At 54.8% G+C, this 23794-nt stretch overlaps 5 protein-coding genes across 5 annotated transcripts; 3 read left to right on the top strand and 2 right to left on the bottom strand.

Moving 5' to 3' along the window:
• Positions 1-833: 833 nt before the first annotated feature.
• Positions 834-2491, bottom strand: VOLCADRAFT_34613 (uncharacterized protein; the record flags this gene model as incomplete). The annotated part of the gene is made up of 4 exons (XM_002949786.1): positions 834-941; positions 1127-1214; positions 1744-1824; positions 2427-2491. Coding segments are annotated over 4 exons (342 nt in total), but the record flags the coding sequence as incomplete, so codon positions are not given.
• A 2931-nt stretch (positions 2492-5422) lies between these two features.
• Positions 5423-8360, top strand: VOLCADRAFT_104482 (uncharacterized protein; the record flags this gene model as incomplete). The annotated part of the gene is made up of 4 exons (XM_002949888.1): positions 5423-5790; positions 6329-6503; positions 7142-7813; positions 8131-8360. The coding sequence occupies exons 1-4, from the start codon at positions 5674-5676 to the stop codon at positions 8358-8360; spliced, it is 1194 nt and encodes a 397-aa protein (XP_002949934.1). The 5' UTR covers positions 5423-5673.
• Positions 8361-11473: 3113 nt separating this feature from the next.
• Positions 11474-12966, bottom strand: VOLCADRAFT_104481 (uncharacterized protein; the record flags this gene model as incomplete). The annotated part of the gene is made up of 4 exons (XM_002949785.1): positions 12737-12966; positions 12576-12642; positions 12302-12457; positions 11474-12071 (listed from the first exon to the last, which is right to left on the bottom strand). The coding sequence occupies exons 1-4, from the start codon at positions 12843-12845 to the stop codon at positions 11474-11476; spliced, it is 930 nt and encodes a 309-aa protein (XP_002949831.1). The 5' UTR covers positions 12846-12966.
• A 1350-nt stretch (positions 12967-14316) lies between these two features.
• Positions 14317-18201, top strand: VOLCADRAFT_90254 (uncharacterized protein; the record flags this gene model as incomplete). The annotated part of the gene is made up of 6 exons (XM_002949887.1): positions 14317-14364; positions 14844-14950; positions 15960-16055; positions 16560-16692; positions 17351-17515; positions 17986-18201. The coding sequence occupies 6 exons, from the start codon at positions 14317-14319 to the stop codon at positions 18199-18201; spliced, it is 765 nt and encodes a 254-aa protein (XP_002949933.1).
• Positions 18202-18479: 278 nt separating this feature from the next.
• On the top strand, positions 18480-23623 carry VOLCADRAFT_80845 (omega-6-FAD, chloroplast isoform). The gene is made up of 10 exons (XM_002949886.1): positions 18480-18593; positions 18666-18693; positions 18771-18829; positions 18897-19052; positions 19123-19266; positions 19486-19637; positions 20506-20690; positions 21367-21607; positions 21826-21940; positions 22200-23623. The coding sequence occupies exons 1-10, from the start codon at positions 18561-18563 to the stop codon at positions 22359-22361; spliced, it is 1275 nt and encodes a 424-aa protein (XP_002949932.1). The 5' UTR covers positions 18480-18560; the 3' UTR covers positions 22362-23623.
• Positions 23624-23794: the final 171 nt, after the last annotated feature.

Raw genomic sequence — 23794 nt, 5'->3', positions numbered from 1 at the left:
CAGCAATGCGGGGAGGCAGTGGACATCACGGCTTGACAGCTGTTCGCGCGGGCTAGGGAGGGCATGCTCATGGGTGGAGGAGGAGTTCGAGGGGGACTACCGAGGGGAATAATATGCAAGGAATCCATGTGTGGGGGGGGAGGGAAGGAGCCTGCGGGGGGGCCTAGAGAGGCCAGGTGGGCTGGAGGACGGCATGAAAACTGGTAGCACCAGTGTTGCTCTGGCTGGCTGGTGCATTGCTCCCTTTCTCTGGTTTGTTGCATCTTCCCTCTGGACCGCCCCCGGGGAGGGGGAGGGGGAGGGGGAGGGGGAGGGGGAGGAGGTCAGTAGTCTTAGGGTAGCTGCGAGGCGGGGTCTTCTTGTGGTTTCTGCGCCTTTCCGTTTTGGAGCCTTTTGTTTGGTTCCTTTGCTGTGACAGGAGACCTGCTCCCCCCCCCCCGGCGGGACACCCCGGCTGTTTTCCTTGGCCTCGCTTTGGATTGGGGGGGGGGGTGGATGGGGGGTGGGGGGGTTTCAGCGAGTCTTTGCCCTAACGACGGAGGCGCTGCTGAACGGGTGCGTCGCGTTTCGGCAGAGTCTGAGTCTGGGTCTGAGTCTGGGTCGGGTGCACGCAGAACTAGCCGCGACTTGTGCTGTGTGCTCCCGTCCCTTGCGCTGTGCCCCCGGGCGTCAGGCCCCGGGTGTCACAGCCCACAGCGTAACCTAAGTCAAACAAACAAACAAACAAACAAACATACGTATTCGCAACACCACGTCCAACCCCCTTTCCCTCGCTCACCCGCAAACACCGACCCCGCGTTGACGTCCTTCCCGTCCAGGAACGACGCGATGACGTTGTACAGCACCATACCCACCGCGTCATTCAGCACGCTCTCCCCGAACACGTTCATGTACAGTTCGGGCTCGGCGTTGAGCCGCTGAAACACGGCAAGAACCGTAACCTGCAGCGGTGGAGGCGGCGGCGGAGGGGAACCACCAAAACTATATTCGGCAACTGCCAGTGAGTATTATAGATGGTTGGGGGACGGAGGGAAGGCATTGGGAGAGAAAAACCCTCCCCTCCCCCCGCCCCCTTCCCCCCCCCCTTCCCCCTCCCCCTTCCCCCTCCCGGCCCGGTGGCTCGTACCGGGTCTGTGGCGCTGATGAGCGCTCCGAATGTCAGGTTGGCCAGTAGCGGCATTGGGTAGCACCAGCCCCACTGACCGAAACCCCACCTGGCGGGGCGGGGACGGGGAGGGGAGGGGAAAGACGAACCACAAACGAGTGAAGCTGTTGCCAGGGCAAGAGTGTACCAGACGTAGAACTGACCAAAAGGCGTCCGTGAAGGGGGGGGGGATCGTATGAGCAAAAGCGGGAAGTGAACTGCCGGTGTCCAATGTCCGAAACTGGCGGGGAAGCAAGGGGGGGAGAGGGGAATGCAGGTATGTCTTTGCGGGGATTAGTGAGGGGGTGGGGGGGGAGGGAGGGCAGGCGAGGAAAACCCTAAATCCCGAACACATGTTCCAATATAGCCAAAGTCAAAGAGCTCAAATGCATATTAAGCACTTACATATACGTGCGCGTGGGCCTGCCTGTCTTTCCCTCACCCTGGCTCCCCCCCCCCCACCTCCTACTCCCACCCCCGGCCCCCATCCCCAAGTCTCGCCTCCGGGCCTCCAGGCGCCCTCCCTGACACGGGTATCAATTTACCGTACTGCTGTACAGACACAACGTAACGAACAACTCATACTGCTGATGACTCACATCATAAGGCCCACCACGAAACAGGAGATTGTCGTACCGACGAAGGCATATAAACTCAAGCTGCCAATGTTCTTGATAAACCTGTGCATCCGCTCCACGCAAAGCATAGACATACATACATACGGACAAACAGACCCCGGGGAGGGGGCACGAAGTGGGGAAACACGTGGGGTGGGGGGTGGGGTGCCACTCATGAGCTTAATAATCCGCATGATCAACATTAACCAGCAGTAGCAGTAGCAACAAAGACAGTAAGCCTAGACAATCAGCCACGCGTCAGCAGCTGCACAATCTGATTTGCAATTTTTATGTCGTACTGCATTGCGTGGCTCTCCCCCGCCGGCTCCCACCCCCCGGGGGCCCTCCCCCTCTACCCCCCGACCGGCCATTTCCACAGCCCCTCCATAGAAAGGTACTGACTGTTCCGTGGTGCCGCAATTCCCCGATACCTCCAGCTGCACGTGTGGCTGAATGTCCCCCCGGGTTAGCTAACCCGCCCTCACGCACATCTCGGGCTGTACGTGTACCTAACAACCGCGGCACGGGGGCCTCAACCAGCCAGCCGGGGGGCGGACTTCGACCCTACTGACGGAAAGCTGGCCGGACGTCGCCATCCAGTTCCTTAACCCCTCCCAGCCCACCCCGCCCCGTCTCTCCTTCTCACCCCCCCCAAAAAAACCCACATTCTGGTGTCCAAGCTGTACCCCGCATCAAACATGATGATGGGTAGCAAGACGTAGAAGAAGATGCCGCCCTGAAGTGGGGAGGTGGGAAGTGTGCGGTGGGGGGAGGTGAGAGGGGGGATGAGGGGTGTGGTGGGTGCGGGGGCAGTGGGGTTTTCCAGGATCAAAGTGTACAGCAAAGCAGACCCGCGATCTAATCCCTGATCCAGAGATCCAAATCCATCCACCCCAATCCAGAGCCCGCATCCCCGACCCGCCCTCCCCTACCCCCGCGACCACCCGCCATCCAAGCCCACCCATTACCTAGCTCAGGTAACCCCCCCACCCACCCCCACCCCACCCCCACACCTTGAAGGCAACCGCCGCCGCCAGCCTAGGCCCCACCCCGGCCGCCTTGAGGATAAGGCCCACGAACAGCCCCAGCAGCAACGCGGCCCCGGCTTCGCCCATCCATTGGAACCGGATCCGCTCCAAAGCCCGCCCAATCACAAACGCCACCGCCAGCACCACCAGCTGCGATCGGGGAATAGGGGAACATTCGAACATGGGGTGTCGTGGTGGGTGAGTGTGTGTGAGCCCCGGGGATGCAGCCGAGTAGCGGAGGCTTGCGTATGTATGTTTATATGTATGTATATGTGTATGTATGTTGTATGTATGTTGTATGTATGTTGTATGTATGTTGTATGTATGTTGTATGTATGTTGTATGTATGTGCGTATGTATGTTGTATGTATGTATGTGCGTATGTATGTGCGTATGCTTCTGTGTATGCGTGTAATTGTTTGTCAAGGGGAGAGATGTGGGCCAGGCTTAGGCTAGGCGAGGAAAGCAGGGCTTGGGCTAGGGAAGAGACAACGATAGCTAAAAAGACACAGCGATGCGGCAAACTCTACGTGCAAATACAAAGCATGGCTGGCGGCTGTGGCCTGACCTCGCCGGGGAGAGCAACGATGAGCGAGAGGTATCAAGGGGTTAGATCAAGCATATACCTGCCGGCCATACAGCCACACCGAAAGCCAATTCTAGCGATAGCGATGGCGACAAGCTACTTGCCTGAATAGTAATTGCCACTGAAGTTGGAGCGGAGGCGTCCTCTGTGGAACATGAAAGGCATAGATACAAATCAAAACGAGTGCCTTAACTTCCTGGAGCCCCTTTCAAGCCAGCCTTGCCTTGCGGCTCCGGGCCATCGCTGGCCATCGCGCTCCGGGCACCTTCTAAACTATTGAATCTTCCACGAATCAGATTTTACAGGGTTTATTGATACGTTGGGATATCAATCTGAATGCGCCTTGCATACACCTGAAGGCGCTACCAGGCAGGCGTCACAGTCTGATGTCGTTAAGATGAAAAGTAATTTATCCTAATATTACATGTCATATTATTATCACATACAGAAATTTGAAGTGAACATCTAACGTGGAAGGATCTGACATCGGAATTCTTGTCAGACAGCCAGGCCAGGAACGTTCCTCACGAGCCAACTCAATCGCCTGGATTGGCTGTCGCGAAGCCGAAAATGGTATTTAATGCAAAAGCTAGGCTAGGCCTGGATTCTGCACCTGCGACGGCTGGGCGTTCGACGGTTTGTCGTTAGCTACAACCGAATTCACAAGCGATTTTCGGACACCGTTTTCGGACATTTATCTGTTATTTCAGGACCCGCAACCTACAGGCGTATTTTGTCTGCGGGTTCTACGGGGCGACCTGCAGGACCCGCAGCTCCTGATGACCTCTGTTCACAAGCATCGAGCTATCGCCCATCGAACAACAATGGCCAGAGAGTTCCTTGCCTAGACCTACCCATATGACCTTGCGCGAATACTATAAATTTACCTCCTAACTTAAGCAAGCAGAGTCTTACAGCCTTATCCGACAAGCAAGCGCGCACACACATGGCAAGCACGCAAGCATCTACCGATGTGTCACGAGACCATCTTCCAGCAGTTTTATGCCGACCGCGCACCACTGAAGATATGGGCGCGCATGAACGTGCTGCGAGCCGACGAAGTAGGGACCACAATAACCTGGGCCGAAAGCCAGGGAATGTATGCTTAAGCTAGTTATGCACAATTAAAGCGCTTAATAAGTTTGTGACATGTAACAGGGGGTTCTGGGGGACCTCGTTGGAACGGTTTCATTTACTTGGGGTGGTCAAAGAAGGCCTTCGTGCACGGATTCGCTGTGTGCGTGTACTTAGCAAGGGCATTAGCCGGCAAATCCTTGGGGACAGGTCTGTGTGTCTGTGTGTCTGTGTGTCTATGTGTCTGTGTGTCTGTGTGTCTGTGTGTCTGTGTGTCTGTGTGTCTGTGTGTCTGTGTGTCTGTGTGTCTGTGTGTCTGTGTGTCTGTGTGTCTGTGTGTCTGTATGTCTGTGTGTCTGTGTGTCTGTGTGTCTGTGTGTCTGTGTGTCTGTGTGTCTGTGTGTCTGTGTGTCTGTGTGTCTGTGTGTCTGTGTGTCTGTGTGTCTGTGTGTCTGTGTGTCTGTGTGTCTGTGTGTCTGTGTGTCTGTGTGTCTGTGTGTCTGTGTGTCTGTGTGTCTGTGTGTCTGTGTGTCTGTGTGTCTGTGTGTCTGTGTGTCTGTGAATGTGTGCGTATATGTGCGCAAACGAGCACCTGAACGTATCCCCGCTGTTCTTCAGGGGGGAACCTATGGGGCCGCACCTATTGGTCCGCGAGAAGTATGAAGATGGAGAGAGTACAGTAATCATGGTGATAGGAGTGTAGAGTTTTACAGGGCCGAAACCGAATGAAAATTCTCAATGTAAGTCCTCGGTCAACATTCCGTCTGTCTATTGGGGTGTGATCCGCTGCTGAGCATGCCATTTGTGCGGTAGCAAGGCATGGTCATGTGGGTCGGACATACAAGGCGAAGGTGTTGCGGCCAACAAAGAAGCGTCCCACAGACTTCGACGGTTGGTTTGAAAGCCGTACGAGTTCGGTCATGCTGCTGCCAGGAGGAGGTCTTGATGTAAAACTGTAGTTGTAATTAGGCAGCACGGATTGCGATAACATGGATTAGACATTTTCTACTACCCTTGCAGACATCGTCGGCCAAGGGGTCTCCATGCTTCACAGGCCGAAGTTCTGGTATGGGTTTCCCTACCATAGGACTGTATTACACCTCAATTACTAAAATGGCCAACAGCGGTGGCGTTTGGAAGCAGGCGAGCATTTGTTAGTAGTCCCGCGTGCTATATGCACTTCCATTTTACCATAAGGTTGTCCCAGATTGAAATACTTTTGCCATGAACGGTTATAAAACTGCGGAGCAACTTCTTAGGCAGCAGAACTCGACGAAGGCTCATGAAGCACAGCTGCTGGACGCACGGAAGCAAAGGAAGGAGACGGATGGACAACTCCAGGTGCGGGTAATTATAACGAATGTCCGAACATACTCCACCGCATCAGGCCTTGCGAACACTTGTAGTCATGCGTTCATTTTTCCTCGGACTCTCGAATTACACGTGCTGCAGGCGATGATGAATCGGATTGCTTTCCTCGCGCAAGAGGAACTGCGGCTGGACCGGGATATCGAAGCAGCACGGCGAAAGGCAGCAGAGGCACTTGCTCGGCAAGCAACCCGGGACCATGACATTGCCGCAACCGCCCGTGATGTTCTCGCAGTCATGCCTGCAGCAACTACCCCAAGGCTCGTAAGACCGCACACAGGTAATGGAAACACAAATGCAATGCGCGCAAGCGCCCTCCGTCTTAGACTGGGCAGCACGCACGCGCGTCTCAATCTGAAGCTCCCCCTCTCCAGACTCTCTCCCCCTCTCTCCATTTTAAACTTCAGGTCGCTCCAGCCTTTTTGCCTCCCTTTCCGAAGGCGCCGCTGCAGCCTCCACCTCAGCCCTAGCCTCCACCTCCCCCAGTCCCCGCACGCCCATGACGTCACAGCGCTCGAGCAAAAGCCTAAACAGCGATGTCGGCGGCGCTGGTGGTGTTAGTGCGCCTAGCGCGCCTCCCCCAGGCGCGTTGGGCCATCCCCCAAGGGCGCCCAGTGCATCACGAGCCCGGCCACCAGCGGTGCTAGCGGGTCGGGGTTCAGATAAAGCGAATAAGCTGCCTCCAGGTGCGGGCCGGCGTGCGGTTGGGGGCCCCGATGATCGGCTGGCTGGGTCCGGGGCTCCCTTGGTTTCCGGATGTGTGGGGATTAGGGGTTTAGGGGCAGGTGGATGGGGTTTTTGGGTACATGCCAAACTTGTGGGTACGGGTATAAAACTTTGTGATGGATCCAGGTCCAGACCTGGATCTGGATTTGGATGGAACTGGGCGGGTGCTGGTGGGTCATGGTTTTTTGTCCCGGCCTGCTTCGTCCCTTTCCCCCCACATCCCACCGCGCCGCCATATTCGGGGTGTTTTCGCTTTTCCCCACATCCACCCCACACCTACCCCTACCTCCTCCCAACTCCCTTCCTCCCCTACGGTCCTCGCAACCTTTGCAGCCCCTATCCCGCGACCGTCCCCTCACTCGTGCCTACGCTCCCCCGCATCTGGTGGTTTCATGTTTCCCTTCGGTCCCTGCCTTCCTGCATCTGTATCTTGCCGCAGTGGCGCCACCTTCCGCAACCGCCACTGGAGCTTCCACAATCCGCTCAGCTTCACCCGGAGCACCACGACCCACCAGCGCGTCCCGCCTTGGTACTGCCAGCCGCTCCCTCTCCTCCTCCCCCCCCTCCTCGATCTCCCCAACAAACTCTGCGTCTGAAGCTGACGGCGCCGCCGCAGCTGCTGCCGTCGCGACCACCTCTGCCCGCCGGCATTCTGCGGACGTACCCTCCATCGCGGCTGCAGCGGCAACGGCGACGCTCCCGCATTCGCGTTCAGCATCAGGCAAAAGCTCCTCTCGCCCCGCTGTGGCGGCGACGGCGACGGCGGAGGAGGATGGTCGCGTGCTTTTATCTGGAGCCTCAACAGGGCCCTTGGCCGCCTCGTTACTATCATTATCATCGTCATCATCATCTGGGCCGAATCATATCGCGGGACTGCAACAGCTCTCTGGCACTCAACAATACAGCACGGATTCAGACCTGGCACAGGGCTTGGGTGGAAGCGGTGGCGCGGCAGCGGGCCGCAGCGGCGCCATGACCCTCATCCACGGCGGCAGCGAGCTGGCCGCGGCGGAGCTGCCGACGGCCTTGAGCAGCGGGGGCAGCGGCGGGGCGGCATACTCGGGCAGGAACACGATGACGGTGATCCACGGCGCTGCGCAGGCGGCGGGCGAGCTGGATGGGGAGGTGATTGAGGAGCTGCAACGAGGCGGCCGCAGCGGTGGTGGTGGCACCGGAGGAAATGGAGGAGAAGGCCCATCGGGGCTTCAGGAGTTTGCGACAGAGAGCGGGAGAAAGGTCGTGGTGGTCAAGGCTAGTCGCAAGCCAGAGGGTGCGTCATGCTCTCGCGCTCTCTTATGTTGAGGAACGGAGCCCCGATGGGTTAGCGAAAGCGAGAAGACAAGCAGCGATACGATATATGTGGCGATGCATGATGTGCGATGATACGATGAATATATGCCGAGGGAGCGATTCTGCGTACCTGCTGCTTACGCCGCGCTGCCTGGCAATTCGGACAGTCTAGAATCCATCCATCCATTACAACGGGCGATGAAACGATGCTGCGTTACAAGGAATAGTGAATCCTCCTCTCCTCCCTCGCTAGCTTCGTTTATGAATCGCTTTTTTTTAACCACGCTCCGCTTGCAGGCACAGCCGCAGCCACGGCGGTCTCCGCGGCCGGGGTGGGCTGGGGCATGGGCGGCCGCAGCGCCGGTGGCGCTGCCCCCATTGCGCCCCTGGAAGCCCGGCAGCTGCAGGCGGAGATGGCGAAGAAGCAGCAGATCTGGAAGGTTCGCAAGACGTTTGGACTTGAGCCCACGCCGCTGTCAGATCGCTCAGCGCAGGTGGAGGAGCTTGGAGCTGGCGCTTGGCAGTAGCAAAGGGTAGGCGCGAAAGCGGAAAGAAGCAGTAGCAGTAGGGGCCATTCGGACAGCCTTTTCGCCGTGACAGCAGCAGCAGCAGTGATGGCAGTAGCGCAGGGGCAGATAAAGTAGCGGTAAAATGGTTTTTTAATGAAACCCTAAGTAGTTGCGTGTATTGCGGCGGGTTAATGCACCAGGTTCCGTGGGTAGCCATGGCGGTCCTGGTAGCGGTGATGTGCCGCCCATAGCGCTGGTGAAATGGAAAGACAACCGCCTACCTCGACATGTGTTTCACAGCGGGGTTCGAAGCTATTCTTTGCATGGGTAAGGATGTGCAGTGTTGCTAGAATTATTGAGTGAGGAGATGTGTGCTTGGCCGTGATGCAGTAGGTGGGTGGGGGAGTGGGGGCCCCACTCCTGTAACCCAGTAGTGGGCGAGTGTGGTGGGCAAGCTGACGAGGTGGCGTGATGGGGACGCTGCGCATGGAAATGCTGATCAAGGAGGTGTGCGGATGATCGTCCTCAGGTCTTCTAGGCAGTCGCTGTGCTCCTTTTGGAACCGTTAGTGGCAACATGGCTGGTGGCTGTGCGTATTTGAGTGTGGTGGGGTCGCGAAAGATACATGTGAAAACACGCATGTGGAAGTGTGCGTGGGAAATGCAGGTTGGCGGGACCAACCACACGTGCACGTGTGATTTCATGTGACACTACTTAAGAAAGGTGTTCCTATTTGGTGTGTGCCCAAGTGACGACGGTGCATGTAGGCCCGCGTTGGACCTATCGCTGGGCCTTCGGACTCGAGGACAGAGGCTGGGCTGATGGACGAGGTGCAGGATGCAGAAAGACAGCGCTCAATGCGTAGCGTCACGCAGATAGCTGCGCCATTTTTATGCATTACATTATCATCGGTATCATTGGCATTCTCATGGCAAGTCAGCAGGTATTGTAAGGACTGACCCCAGGAATTCAAGAGCATGGGGTGGACATCGTATGCTGTTGCAGGTATAGCGCTGACTGCAAAGCAGCTGCTGCTCCCCGTCCCATTGACACTGTACGAGCCGTGCCAGACTGCACTCACAATGCAAGGTCATGCATCACGTACACATGTAAGCATGGTCTGCTGAGGATTTGGGAGTTGGTGAGGAATATGCATGGTCAGGTGTTCATGACGAATATTTCAGCATGGCCTGGAAATGCTCTGCAATGACGGGGCCCGTGTACGAAATTTAGGCAAAAGATGGCACATTTACTGATGTTAGCAACAAAAGGCGGCTTGTCGCATGCATGACGCACACGAAACATCTTCCGACGGTTGGAAGCACTCGAGTTGTAGTGCGCACGCTGGAAGTTGGTCTCTGATATATATGCCTAGCGACTGAGGTCTGCTTTGAAAGTCATACATGCACGTCAGCCTTAGTAGAGCATTTTCAAATGGGTGGGCCAAATTGGATAGAGTCGGCGGTGACGGCGGCGGCAAAAGATGCCCGAATGAAGCAAGTTTCTGGGCCACATGAAACGGGTAAACCATCTCAACCAACGATCCGTAGGGTTTCAGTCGCATCGCCATCTTCCGGATCCAGATCCAAGGAAGCACGCGCCAAGTGTCACGAGCGCTGCAATCACACCGCACATCAACGCATGACGCAGCATGCAGCACGTGCTACTTGCAAGAATCTTCATCAGCGGCGGGAATCCGACAGATGTATCAGCTCTATTCCTCCGGTGTATGAATGAGATGCGGCGGCTGCACATATGCACGCTCGCTCGGCACGCATTTTTTGCATTTTTAACAACGCGCAGCCCTACTCGCCACACCCGGACGGCGCTGCTAATGCTGCCCCTGTAACCTCCCTGGCGGAAGAGCATACAGAAATCATCCGCGACAAACCCAATCTACAGCAAATGCGCTACGTCCAACGGCTGAGAGTAGCTCTTAATTCGGCTTCGGTTATGCCCCATAGGCACAGATGCAACATGCGGAAATATCCAGGACACAGCAACTGATGCGACAACTGATAGCCTTTTTACTTGCCGCGCGAATTCCGTTCCAGCTGACGCATGAGCTATTCGTTCAGCTGTAATTTGTACAGTATATGGCTCTGCGACAAACGAACTTCCGCAGTCACTCGAACGTTTGCCTATCCGCACAGAAAATGCACGATACCCGCAAAGATACGCCATAATCGTGACGAATCGAGTCAGAGCAAGTGTGCTCCCTGTCTATTATCCGTCCTCAAGACGCTACGAGACTCAGCAGTAAGATAATCAACTCCTAAAAGCGAGAGAGACCCATTCGTAACCCTGGCTCTGCAGGCCGCACCGTGGATTGCACGCGGCATGCGGACAGGATAGAAAGAGGAGCTAAGTTTGCTACCTGGCGCTAAGTTGCACTGGCGCAAAACGCGCATACGCACGCACACTCAAAAGACACGCAGCGATTCAGCCCAACAACCCACAGGTAAATGCGTTGGAAATGACATCTAACGAGCCTTTCTCATCTGCGTGCCGCAGCATAAAGAAAACATCCGAGGAAAATGATTGAAAGTTCTGGTTTCAGAACCGCAGCTGCTACAAACCAAGGCCGACCACCTGCTGCCAACCAAGATTGCAGACCGCATCGCACAACCCTTGCCTAAATGGTGACCCGTCGGATGGCTAGCTACGTCAACGCCACCCGGCGGAGGCTTTCTTCCAGTTAAATCGGTTCCGTAGACCCGATGCCCCAACGCGTTGAGGGCGTTTAGGTATAGCAGATGGACTGACTGGTCAAGAAACGATTCCAAACTCGACGACATGACGCATGCAGACAACAATGACACAGACGTAGACTTTAAGAAGTAAAAGCAACACCCACTACAACAACCAGCAGGCAGGAGCGTGCCCTATGCCTTTCTATCTTCTTTCGGCAACCGCACTGCCACCACCGGCAAACCCACATCGCAAAGGCTCTTGTTACACTGCAGGCCGGAATGTGCGTCCGGAACTACAAAGACCACTCCACACTAACAACGGCAACGAAAGTACATTGGACTTGGTGATAGTAACACGCGATGTAATAACCCAAAAGCCCCTGGAAGAAATACACCATACGCCACGCCAAGCATTTCCAAACTCAGCAGTCCACTTCCTCAACAGCACGAGACAGGAATGGCCGACGGTGTGTCCGCTGCCGCTGCCGCCTGCTTGCCCTTCGTCGCGTACACAAGCTCCCGACAACACGACGTCAATGTACGGCTAATACGCTGTACGACTGCGTCCGACATCAGCGAGAGTGGTTGCGCCAACTGGCCCTGCCCGCCGCTGCCACCCTGGCTGCTAGAACTGCCGCTGCAGCCACCACCGCTGCCGCCAGCAGATTGTGCGTCCGCCAACGCCTCCTTGATGATAGCCAGCAGTCGGTCGCTGAGGGCCTGAGGATCAAGCCCCGCCAGGGATGAAGACCGTAGCTGTTGCCGCTGCGCCTCCATCGTCTGCTGCGCCTCAGTCAGCTGTCGCTCCTGTGCCGCGCACTTCTCCTGCTGTACCTTTAGAGCCACGCAGGTCTGCCGTAGCTGCTGCTGCATCTGCAGCAGTGCTGCGTCCTTGACACCAATCTGCTCGCCTAGCTGCTGTGTGGTGGCGCGGAGATCGGCGTTTTCGGCCTCCAGGAAAGAGAGCCGGTCCAGTTGACTTTGGAGAGTCCCGACTGTGGATTGCAGCGCCTGGACCTTCTCTTTCTTTCGTTGCCTGTGCGTGCGAAGTTGTAACAAACAAGAAAGGGTGCAACGAGTAAGAAATACGGGAAAACGATTAGACGCACTAGCTATTCCTCGACACCGTCATCCAAATGATTGCACCATCGCGGTGTGGGTGCCAAGTTGCACAAAAGCTTGAGCTTTCCAGTTTAGACAGGAGGGAGTAAAAGGAAGCGTCCGTGTCGGACATCGCACGCGCCAGAACAGCAAAAAGCTGCTCACCGATATCGCTGCTGCGCTAGACGATTCAGAACTTGTTGGCGTTCGGTGCGTGTCCGCCGTCGTCGCTTTGGGCCACTCTGGCCCGCGCGACCTGCCTCCTCGTCATCGTCTTGCGAAAGGATATCTGCTGCGCTTGTAGTGGGCAGCTCCCCAGCCCTAAAAGGAAAAGGGTGCCGCGTATAAGAATATGACACCGGCGAATGACGCGGCACTTGACAAGCCAAACACCTGTCGTTCTGAAGGACAACGCGTAGTCCTGCAATTTAATACTCACTTAACGTCTTGCTGTTCTGTAAAAGAATGCGGCATCTCAAGCCTGCTTGCAATGGCCTCCAGCTCGCCTACGACGTCAAACCACCCCAAGACGTAAGGGAGTTGCCCTGACCTAACGCCTTCAGCAAATGAAAGGTTGATGCAAAGTCAACAGGTACCTACCCAAAAATGGCTGCTCCAAGCCAGCGCCTACAAAGCCAGCACCTTCAAGATAGCCGGCCAAGTCTGCCCCCAGAGAACCCAGCGGGTCGCCAAGGCCAAGATCCTCCATTCCGTTATAGAAACTATTTAGGACGTTCTTCGCAACGGGAGCTCCGACACAGCTGACAAGAAGAACTAAACGGTAAACCCTTTTTCACACGAAAGCCAATGCAATCTCGCCAGGTTAAGAGGAGCTGCTATATCGAATTTGTGGAGATACCAGTTGCCCGGGCAATATCTTTGGGACTTCGAAAATGAAGAACAAAGCTTACGTTATGCACTTCCCAGCCGTACTACGTCCATGGAGGTTTCGAGATGGAGGAGGTGCATAATTTTTTCAATCGCATCCATGCTGGAAAGGGATGTTTGGATGATATCCTGGGTGCTAAATGGGCAGGCAGATGCTTACAACTTGTCGAAAATTGATCGGGCAGCCCTTGTCAGGTCTTGAGTCCTTGACATCTTGCACTTTTACGCATTTCATTACGAGCTGACCAAACTATATATTATAAGGATAAAACGCTTGGCTACTGTTTGTGCTGGAGATGGCGTGGCTACCGAGTTTTCGTCGCCTGCGCCGGCGATTAACCCGGGAGCTGACGGAAATGCGTCTATTCTTCATCGATCTGGTGCTCTTTGCAATCAAATTTGTCAAGGAGAACTTGTACGAACTCACCCTGCCCTTCACGAAACGTTACTTGAGCAGGCAAGTTTGTATATATCGATAACAGCCGCTTGGTTAAGCCACCCGGAGGCGCCGGAGAAAGCTCATCCCCAAATGTGGTCAACGGATGCGCTACTTGCACGGGCGCTGGGAGATCAAGAGGCCCAGGGTTCACGTTCCATACCTGCAGTGTGCTGCCTTTACATAATCCGTACTCCCCTGCAATGCTTTTCCAACCCCACCAAATCCATTTTTGCCCCATGATTGCCTGATTATGGTGTATAGTGTTTCATGTGTAGCCTAGTACCTCAGGGGTATCAAAGGCCCGACCAGCGAAGCAAAAGCGATGATAAGGTCCCAAGGCACGGGCACCGCTTCCATTAGCCGCCCTTTCGCCCAACCGCCCTTTCGCCCGTCATATCACATAGAAACAACACAGCAAACCAACAACAACAGCAACACAGTGTTCTGTTCTTCAGGGGAGCAAACCTTCGTCCAAAGTCCCTGGCGTAAAGCATATTCCTTGTTGTGCACCTTGGGGGGAGTGTTGTGCGAGCTTTCGAAGTGAACTTCAAGATCAGGTCAAGAAAGAGGCAGCGGGCCCAAGCACAGCGGGCCCCTCGTGTGGATACCTTACAGGCAATGCATGATACCATGTGTGTGTATTGTATTAGCAACATTAAGAAACCTGAGCTGCTGCTTTTCCCGCTTCTGCTGGTGGTGGTGGTGGTGCTGCTGCTGGTGGTGTTGGTGTTGGCGGTCTACCCCTCAGGCGGCCCAAGCCCCCCCGGGTAGCAGTGAAGGACGTGAGGTGTAAGCGGGTGAGGGGGGGTGAGGGAAGGGGTGAGGGAAAGGGAGGGAGAGAGGGAGGCAGAAAATGGGTTGGACATTTGGGTCGCGGTGGGGAGGGGTGTGGTGGCGCCAAGTGAGTGAAAACGCATATACACGCATACACATGCTTGTATGCACGTGCACCGGACTCAAAACCGTGCAGGACATGGAAGGAAGTTAAGGAATCGGATTGCCGAGGTCTAACTCAACGAGGAGGGGGGGGGTGAAAACAGGAAACGGTGTTTCCTAGAAATGGAGGGTAATGGTGGTCCCCTGGGGGGTCATACCCCGGGTGTCCGGGCACTTGTGAGGTCGGGGGGCGCCGCGTGGTGCGGGGCAGGGTTGCTGTGGAGAGTGATGTTATTGGAGAGCTCTCCACGGTGTATAGTTTAAGGAGTCCGCACGGACGTACGACACCTCGATGCTTACCGTCGTTGCCATCGTCGTGCCGTCGTCGCTGTAGCGCCGTTTGTGCGCATCACACCCACGCACGGCCCTTCTTCCTTCCGCACATCCGCCTGTTCTGTGACCTGACCTGTATCCCCTCCGCCTCCGCCTCGGCCGTACACACAGATCCGGCTGCAAATAGATTCGTCGTACGCGTCGCCTTTTAACGTGGAGGAGTTCGAGGTGGAGTGGCGACCGGAGGCAGAACCCCCCCTGGAGTGGACCAGCGTGGGGTGAGTGTTCGGGCGCTGGTGGGGGGGTGAGGGCCTATGAGTGTATGTGTATATGTGTTTGTATATATGTCCTATATGGTTATGCTCCAGGGCCTTGTTTCCATTTGCACACTTTTGGATGGTCACTTCCAGGATTGAACACCATACAGCACACCATCCACCATTACCACACTGTACTACTACGCCATACGAACTGGAAGTCCAAGGCGGTTGATCCTGCCTTCTAGGATCACTCCTCATCCATTAACCCGAACATCCGCAGAGACAGAGGGTTCAGCAATCGCCACCAATCCAGCGTGCGAATCTCGGTCCATTTACTGTGACCACAACTCCACATCTCAGCAGCTAGTCATAGTCTCACGCTCCCGACAATGTCGGGGGTCTACCCAGGAATCGAACCCAGGACCTTAAACCGCAAATTGCAGTAATGTCTCCAGACCAGGCCAAGCATGGGTTGTATCACCGCCAAAACGCCTGCGGTACCTGAATATACACCCATTCCCACCCAGTTCCCCCCCGGGCTCTTTCGCCAGTTTGCGGCTTTGGACTGCAGTTGGGCGGCAGTTGGATTCTTTATTCTTTGTTCTTTGCATTACAGGACTCCTCCATTACTTTTGCATATGATTCCCTCTCCAACCAACATCTAGGGGGCCGTCATTCCCATTCCCGCGTGGGTCAACTCTATGTACGGGGCTGCAGTACATTTCCTCAACCCACAAACTACTGGATACCGTCCCCCCCATGAGGGCCTTCATCTCCCCATGTTATTCCCAAACCCGAATCCCTAACCTTGCTTGCTTTGCTGGTGTTTGCGTTTCGAATACTCCTCCCCTTTCCCAGCAGTTGGCGGTGCTTTGTTGGACGTCACTGTTGACCTCCTTTTCGCTTCTTCCATGACATGAGCATTTCCCCAATCCTGTAACACATACACACATACACACATACCCTGGCCAGCGTCATGCCCGGATCGATATGTAACATACACACACGCGCGCGCGCCCCCCCGCAGGAGAAGCGACCTGACGGCTCGCACTGTGGCCCGGCTAAAACCCGACACGCCATACCAGTTCCGAGTCCGGGCCTGGAACCACCGGGGCTGTAGCGGGTGAGCAGCACCAGCAGGATGACGGGGGCAGGGGCAGGGGGGTTCTGGGAGAAAGGGGGGTCCAACAAATGGACGAAGGTGGGGTGGGGCGGGGTGGGGTGATTGGGGATTCTGTTTTCCTAGTAGTAGTAATAAGTCATTGGAACGTGTAATGTTCCACTCTTTTTGGTCGGGGTTGGGATTTGGGTTTCATAGGGTGTTGTTAGTGTTACTGATGTCGTTACTGTTGTTAGTTTCCGCCCACGGGTCCCTCTAGTCATGGCGACTAGGTAGGTAGTTCTCCGCTATCGTCGTGACTACATCATCGCGAGGACGGCTTCTTCGCAACTGCCGACTGGTTAGTTATGCCTTCTTTTACTTCTGGCGCATCAGTCTTTTCTTTGTTGGCAGCACCTTCAGCCGCTGGTGGTTCGTCTTTGCCCCTTAAGGCTTTACGGACGCCGCCGCACTGCATTTGTGCGGAACTTGTAACTTGTTCCTGTTCCTGTTGTTGTTACCGTTCAGGTGGACGGCCCCGGTCTCCAGTAGGACAAAGTTGGACCCCACAGTAGCCGACGGCGGGGGGTACGGCCCTGGCGGCCCGGACAAGTCGTACAGCTGGTCGCAGACGGCGTCGGAGGTGTGCGTGCATATCAAGGTGTGTGTTTGTGTTGGGGGGGTGTAGGTGTTTTGGAGCGGTTAGGTTGCGGTGGGCGGGTAAGGTGGGGGGTAAGGGGCGGCGGGCCCCGTACCTTTTGGTGTTGGGATGGAGAGTTCATGATGCAATGTGACCGTTATGGTCAGGAAAGCCTGCGTTGTTTTTGTTCAGTACACAGTGAAATATTCACATGTACTCATATATGTAGTATACCCCTCTTGCTACACAAGGTGAGCGGACTAAAAGTTATCTGGAAACCTATTTTCTTTGGGTAACCTAAGTCGCATGTATGTATGGATATATGGACGCGTGTATGTCCATGTACTGGGTGTATGTATGCGCGCGTGTGTCTAATAACAATGGTTGTTAGGTTGTTTTACTTTTTGTTATTAAAATCCTGTTAGATGCGCTAGGAGCTGCTATATACTTAGCTCTCTAGCATGCGTTGATGAATTTAAAGGCTTTCCTGAACCCATAAATAGCGTTTATCCTAATACGAGTGTACAACTCTGCATAGTGTATAGTGTATATGGTAAGGAATTCTGTAAAATACCTCTCCCCTGGTTCAGTGGAAAGGGGTGGGTTCGTTTGCGGTGCGCCCCCTTTCTTAAAGCAACGTCCCTTCCCTCTCCACCCTTCCCCACTTCCCGCCTTTCAGTTGCCACTGGGTTCGACCAAGAAGGACGTGAGTTTGGTTCTAAAGTCCGACTCTATAATGGTCATCTTCCGGGGGGAGGTACGGCTTGAGGGGGAGCTGTTCGGCACCGTACGGGGCCTTGGCAATGGCTCCACGTGGTATGTCGAGAGAGAGCGGGATCACATGGTGAGTGGAGGGAGCGACGAATGAAGATGATGGGTTCTGTGTGTTTATAGTGGGCTTGGATTAGGGAATTCATATTTCTACATTTTGTACGAGTGAGGGATCTGTTGAATTCTCTAGGAGTGTGACGAGGGGGCTAACGGTGTGACCTTTCCTCCCCAATACATATGCAAGGACGTGAGTTAAGGATTCGGGGAGGGATAGAAAAGTATAGCAGGGGAATTTATGGAAAGAGGGTCGAACCCGGCTTTGTGTTTGCGTACTCTGGGTTTTCGCCAATTCTCGCCACGGCGTGTAGGTGGCGGGGAGCTGTGTGTTCCTTTGGCTGATAATCTAGCACATTTGTTACGAGGGCAGGCTCCTCGTCCATGGGAAGTCTGCTAGGCAGTTGGGCGGTTGGGAGCAACCTCTGCCCTGGTTTCCCGTTCGGCTTCAGTAACTTCGAGCTGCGACTCCCTTGTCCTTGACCCAAGGTGCTGGTCGTGTCCATGGAGAAACAAGTCAAGTCGTTGGCACCAAAGTTCGACTACTGGCGTTCGCTCGTGCTTGGACATCCAGAAATCGATACTCATCAAATTGTCTCAGATGGGCAGGCCACGCGCATGCTGGATCCTGGGCAACTGGACCCATACCAGCTGCAAAACATGGGTTTGGGGCATTTGAGTGGCGGCGCGCCCCGTTCCATGTAAAGTGTTATACTTGAAGATTCTGGAGTAGTAATTGTATGGGTGTTTTTAAGAGGTTGATCGTTTGCAAGTAATACTGTAAGTTAAGAGGTGGTGAAGGCCCTTGAATAGCTTGATTAGGTGGCGCGATCTGTTACGGCTTCAAATATCTATGTCAGCACAATGTAATCCTGGCGTATTCAGCGTACAACGTGGACCAGGCTTGCCAACGCTCCAGGGTGGCTTTGGGTCGTCGGGAGGAACATAGCCAAACATAACACCACATTCTTCACTTTCCTGCAACCGCAGAAATCATACATCGGGCGCGCTACAGAGCGCATTTACCGGCCGCTGATAGGCCCAGACTCCTGTAAACGTGCGCAATGGCTTTCGCTGTGGCTCGCCCAGGGGCACTGGTAGGTTGTAACCTTAACAATGCAGCTGTAATACAAGATGCTAACAGAGAAATTGCTTGCGGACACTTGCAGCGCCCCTTCAGCGCCCAGTGCGGACCGAGTAAGTGCGGCGATGCGGCCGTTACGTTTAACACTGTACCGGCTGTCCCCCTGACATCAGCGAATTTGCGTTCGCAGGCGTGCGTTTGGCAAAGCCTGGTCTTCTCCGCACACCGGCTATTGCAGCTCGCCCCCGGGTGGGTCTTAACTACCGTGACGCGGCTTTTGTGGCTCACGCTTATCAGCTCAGCCTTGCTCCTACAGGTGCAGACCAATGCGGCGGCTTTGTCAGTTCCAGTAAACCAGTTGACGGATGAGGAACGCGCGCAATTGGCTCGTGAGCTGGGATACAAGTCGATTGGGCGCGAGCTTCCCGACAATGTGACCTTGACGGACATCGTTAAGAGCATGCCGTCGGAGGTAAGCAGTGTTTGCAGTTTGCTGGCTTGATTATTGTTACTTATATAACTGTTGTTTTTAAATGTGTAAGGTCTTCGAGCTGGACCACGGCAAGGCGTGGCGCGCCGTCCTCACCTCGGTCACAGCCATGGCCGCCTGCCTTTACCTCATCAGTATCAGCCCATGGTACCTGCTGCCGTTCGCCTGGGCTCTGGCTGGCACCGCTTTCACCGGGGTGAGCGGGCAGCATATGCCTCGAGATGCTTAACGATTATGCTGGGTAGATGGTCACTGCACGTGGTTTGACAGTTGGGAGCGGGGTTCATTTTAGCTTCAATGACAGCGTTGTGATATGGCATAACTTACTGCTTGGGTGTTTCACGATGTCGTTGACAAACCTTGGTAATGCCCTTGTATGATTGTTATTTGCCTACGCTTTTGACTCGCTCTGCAGTTCTTCGTGATTGGCCACGATTGCGGCCACCGCAGCTTCCACAAGAACAACCTTGTGGAGGACATTGTGGGCCACATTATGTTTGCGCCGCTCATCTACCCGTTTGAGCCGTGGCGGATCAAGCACAACCACCACCACGCTCACACGAACAAGTGGGTTTTCCTATTGCATGCCATGCGTGGGGAGTAAAGGATGGGCTTCATGGAATGGGTGGAGGGGGTATCGGGAGGGAGAGGCAATGGAACTCCAGCTGCGCCGAAAGAGTAAAACGATCTCCCAGAACTCGTCTTGAGCTGGCATTAACTGTGGTCGATCGGACGTCACAAGTTCTCGGAAAGGAATAATAAAGAATTGTAATGCCGGGACAGGGGTATGGAAAGGAATTATGGTGGTTTCAAATGTCAGCAAAGGTGCTGCACGTAGAAATGTCCAGGCACGTATGCGTAGAGTAGGCTTGATGCATGCATAGCGATTATATAAGGCATGCCACGAGCGTGTGCCGTCTTTGCGGTCTGCTATTTTGGCTGCCATAGGGCCGTGATCATGTATGTATGTATGGAAGGCGGACTGGTAGCTTCAATCTTGTCTGTGACTGCAACATAACATCATGTTGTGCAGTCGTCAGCGGATGGCGGTGCGCAAGAGTCCGCAGTGGTGCTGGGGCTGTGGACTTTTGCTGGAGAGGGGAAGGCGGGGCAATGCTAGGAGTGAATGGGGAGAAAGAAGACGAGGAGGAACGCCCCTTTCTTTTCTGTTTATTATTTGCTATCAATCTGCCAAGTAAGGCAGATGTAGATGTGGAGTTTCTTTCCTGCGCCACTCTTCTTCCCGAGCACATCCATCTCTAATCTTGACGTACTTGGCCTATATATGTAAGAGGAGGTTGAGGACATTCCATTTATACTGATATAACCCAGATGGGAAATGGCAGATTTGCAACTCGTCTCTCCCGCCACAACCTGCCATAGCTTCCCCCTTCTACTACATCCCGTATCGCCCGTGTCCCCGTCTCCCTTGTAGGCTGGTTGAGGACACCGCCTGGCACCCGGTCACTGAGGCGGACATGTCCAAGTGGGATCCCACCTCGGCCTTCCTGTACAAGGTATTCCTTGGTACCCCGCTCAAGCTGTGGGCCTCTGTGGGGCACTGGCTGGTGTGGCACTTTGACCTCAACAAGTACACGGAGAAGCAGCGACCGCGCGTCGGTAAGTCGTGGGATCACTGTGCTGGCGCTGTGGTTTGTGATAGGACTGGGCCTTGAACGTTACTTGAGCCGTTGCGTCGTGTGATAGGACTGGGCCTTGAACGTTACTTCAGCCGTTGCGTCGTGCTGAGGTTGTACTGACCTTCGGAAGAGACGTAGTGAGGGGGGGGGTAGGTTTAGGAGCTAGAGTGAGGATGTGATGCATGGAAAGGTACATGATGGATGCTGTTTCTGTTTGGGAGTGCGTCAGGTGAATAGGGGAGCGGTCTTTTGATGATGTGTTGTGGGGCAGCAGCGAGGCAAAGGCAAAGGCGCGCCACCGTCAGGTGGCAAGGGTGAGCCTGTGGTGCACACATGTGCGAATTGTGGTGCTGTGTGCTCATATTTTTGTCGGCTGTGGGTAGGTGCGACCGAGTGCTTGTAACCCAGATGGGCCAAAATGTTTTCGGCGGAGGAGTTGAGTAGGGTAGCCCGAACAGATGTGATCCGATGCACCGTGATGCACCATATCTTCGGGATCTGGCATTCGGTCCACTTGACCACTTGGTCCTCTAGGACCGCTTTCTGCCCCCGAGGGCTGTTTCGTTCGTCCGCTTTTGTGCATTGCAGTTGCACGATTCCCATCCGCTTCCTTTTTAGGAGGTGAAACTCATTTTCATAACGTTGTTGTATCGCAGTTATCTCTCTTGCGGTGGTGTACGGCTTCATGGCCCTAGCCTTCCCGTCGCTGATCTACTACACCGGTGTGTGGGGCCTTGTCAAGTACTGGCTGATGCCCTGGCTCGGCTACCACTTCTGGATGTCGACCTTCACTGTGGTGCACCACACGGCGCCCCACATCCCCTTCAAGAAGGCCGAGGAGTGGAATGCCGCTAAGGCCCAGCTCAGCGGTACTGTGCACTGCGACTTCCCTGAGTGGTGAGTTTGGGGAGTGAGATGTACACGTCTGTCTCCGTGGCTCCGTCTCTGGGAACAGGCCAGGGTGTTTGGTAGGGGGAGATTGGATAAGATTGAGGTTGTGCTGCGACCAGGGTGGAGGATGTATCTAATTATAGGGCGCTTTAACGAACTAGGCGGTTATGCAGCAGCAACGTGCAAATCTCGCCACTCCGCTTTCTGTTCCTCTTGTCATGTAGGGTGGAGTTCCTCACGCATGACATTTCCTGGCACGTGCCGCACCACGTCTCATCCAAGATTCCCTGGTACAACCTGCGCAAGGCCACCGAGTCCCTCCGCCAGAACTGGGGCCAGGTGGGTGAATCAATGCGGCGGATGTACGTGTTTGCACCGGCGCAGTTGTGTGGGGTCAATTTGCGTTTATTAGGTTTTTCCGATGCCCGCTGCCCTAAATCGCCCGCCAGCATTAGCTGTCACACACACTTGCTACACGCTGTTGAAGTCAGTCTTGAGATAGTCTTTTGAGTCAATTTTGAGTTGATGCCGCGCTTAGCTACGTCACACGGCTCAATTGCTTGCATACTGTACCCTTCGCCTGCCCTCACACCCGCAGTACATGACTGAGTGCACCTTCAACTGGCGTGTGGTGAAGAACATCTGCACCGAGTGCCATGTGTACGACGAAGCCGTCAACTACAAGCCATTTGATTACAAGCAGGAGGAGCCTCTCTTCGCAATCCAGCGCAAGGTCCTTCCCGACACGGCCACCTTCTAAACGAGCCGGCAGCTTATGCACCCGGCTGGTGTGCAGCCGTGGCTCCGTAATTACGGCCGGATTGGAGGTTCGGGGTTGTGATGGGGACGGGGTGCGCGGTGCGTGGATGGTCTGTCCTGCCACCCATGTTCCGTGATCGCGTCCTTTCCCATTGCGTCAGTTCCCGTGCGAGGGCAGTGGTCGGTCCCGGGATTCGGCATGTCGGGGGAGGGATTGAATCGGTGGGTGCATCCTGGGTGCGCTTCTTTCCTCGAGCCTGCACGGCGTTGTGGGGAAGCACGCGGGGCCCCTGGCCCTGTCGTCGCCTTGGTCCTCTTGGGAATTCCGCATCCTGCTTTGTTGCTGTCCTGTTGTGGCAGCGATGGACACGGATTGGTTTCTGTTCTGGATTGGGTTGTCACAAGCCGTGGTGAACTTGGAAGAGGGAAAGGAGACTCACCCTAAAATGCTTGTCATAAGAAGAATTTCCATCCTCCTAGTGGTTCTACTGCTTGTTTTGTGGTGTTTGTTTGTCCACTTTCTTTGACGTCGTGATGGGCATCGTTGCATAAACAATTCCTCGTTTATTCGGCTATGTCCATTCGCGATAGTGACAACTAAGATTTCCTTCGTTGTGGCTGGAGGCTCCGACGGTGAGGGTTTCGAAATGTATCGCGGGAGTGTTGAGATGCGCATGCGCGTGGAGAGGACTGTGTGGAGGGATGCTTGGAGAGACGCGAATGCGTGTGCTGGTAGCGGGCTATGTGCGTGTATTCCTACTGTGTGTATGCCTACTGTATGATGCGTGAGAGCATGTAGAAGTGTAGAAACGGGCACGCTTGTCCAGGCACAGGGCAGGAAGGGGCATGTGTCATTATGGTGAACTGTGCATGCTTCGCCGCTGCGTTCATGGCGAGCGTTGACGCCGTGGTTGACTGCGGTTCACAGATTCCTGTGATTGTAATTAACATGGTGTGGCTTTCGAAGGTGTTCAGTGCACACGAAAGTGACATGCCGCGCATGGTGTTGTATGGTATATAGGTCTGTAGGTTGTGGGTTTACATAACGTCGTGCTGCCTGAGTGCTGGCAACAAATTTTGGGTATTTTAACATGTTCTATTCTAATGTGTATTTGACAATCGCGGCCCGTTGCGCACCTGCTCAAGGTTGACAGATCGTACCGTTGCAGCTGCGTCAGACACCGCATCCTGTTGAGTGGCACTCGCGGGACAAACCGGCTTAGGCATTGACTAAGTCATAATTCTGTAACACAAGCGTCATTGCTGCACACGATTGTCCTATACCACACTTACATATGGGATGTGCAGCCGTCGCCCTGTACACAAATAACAATATCCATATACCTGACTGATCGATGGCGATCAATTGTACAGACTACACATCAGATCCCTCGTAACAGCCTCCGCGGGCACGTCTCAATTGTTAGCGGCACG

Source organism: Volvox carteri (genome assembly GCF_000143455.1).
Source record: "Volvox carteri f. nagariensis unplaced genomic scaffold VOLCAscaffold_16, whole genome shotgun sequence".
NCBI classification, from domain to species: Eukaryota; Viridiplantae; Chlorophyta; class Chlorophyceae; order Chlamydomonadales; family Volvocaceae; genus Volvox; species Volvox carteri.
The sequence above is the reverse complement of the archived record's forward strand: the minus strand, read 5'-3'. Positions and strand labels throughout refer to the sequence as shown.

Coding starts and splice junctions, on each gene's coding strand:
- VOLCADRAFT_80845 (XM_002949886.1), top strand. CDS start 18,561: ATGGCTTTCGCTGTGGCTCGCCCAGGGGCACTG. Junction 19,267..19,485: donor CTGGCACCGCTTTCACCGGG/GTGAGCGGGCAG, acceptor CTCGCTCTGCAG/TTCTTCGTGATTGGCCACGA. Junction 20,691..21,366: donor GAAGCAGCGACCGCGCGTCG/GTAAGTCGTGGG, acceptor GTTGTATCGCAG/TTATCTCTCTTGCGGTGGTG.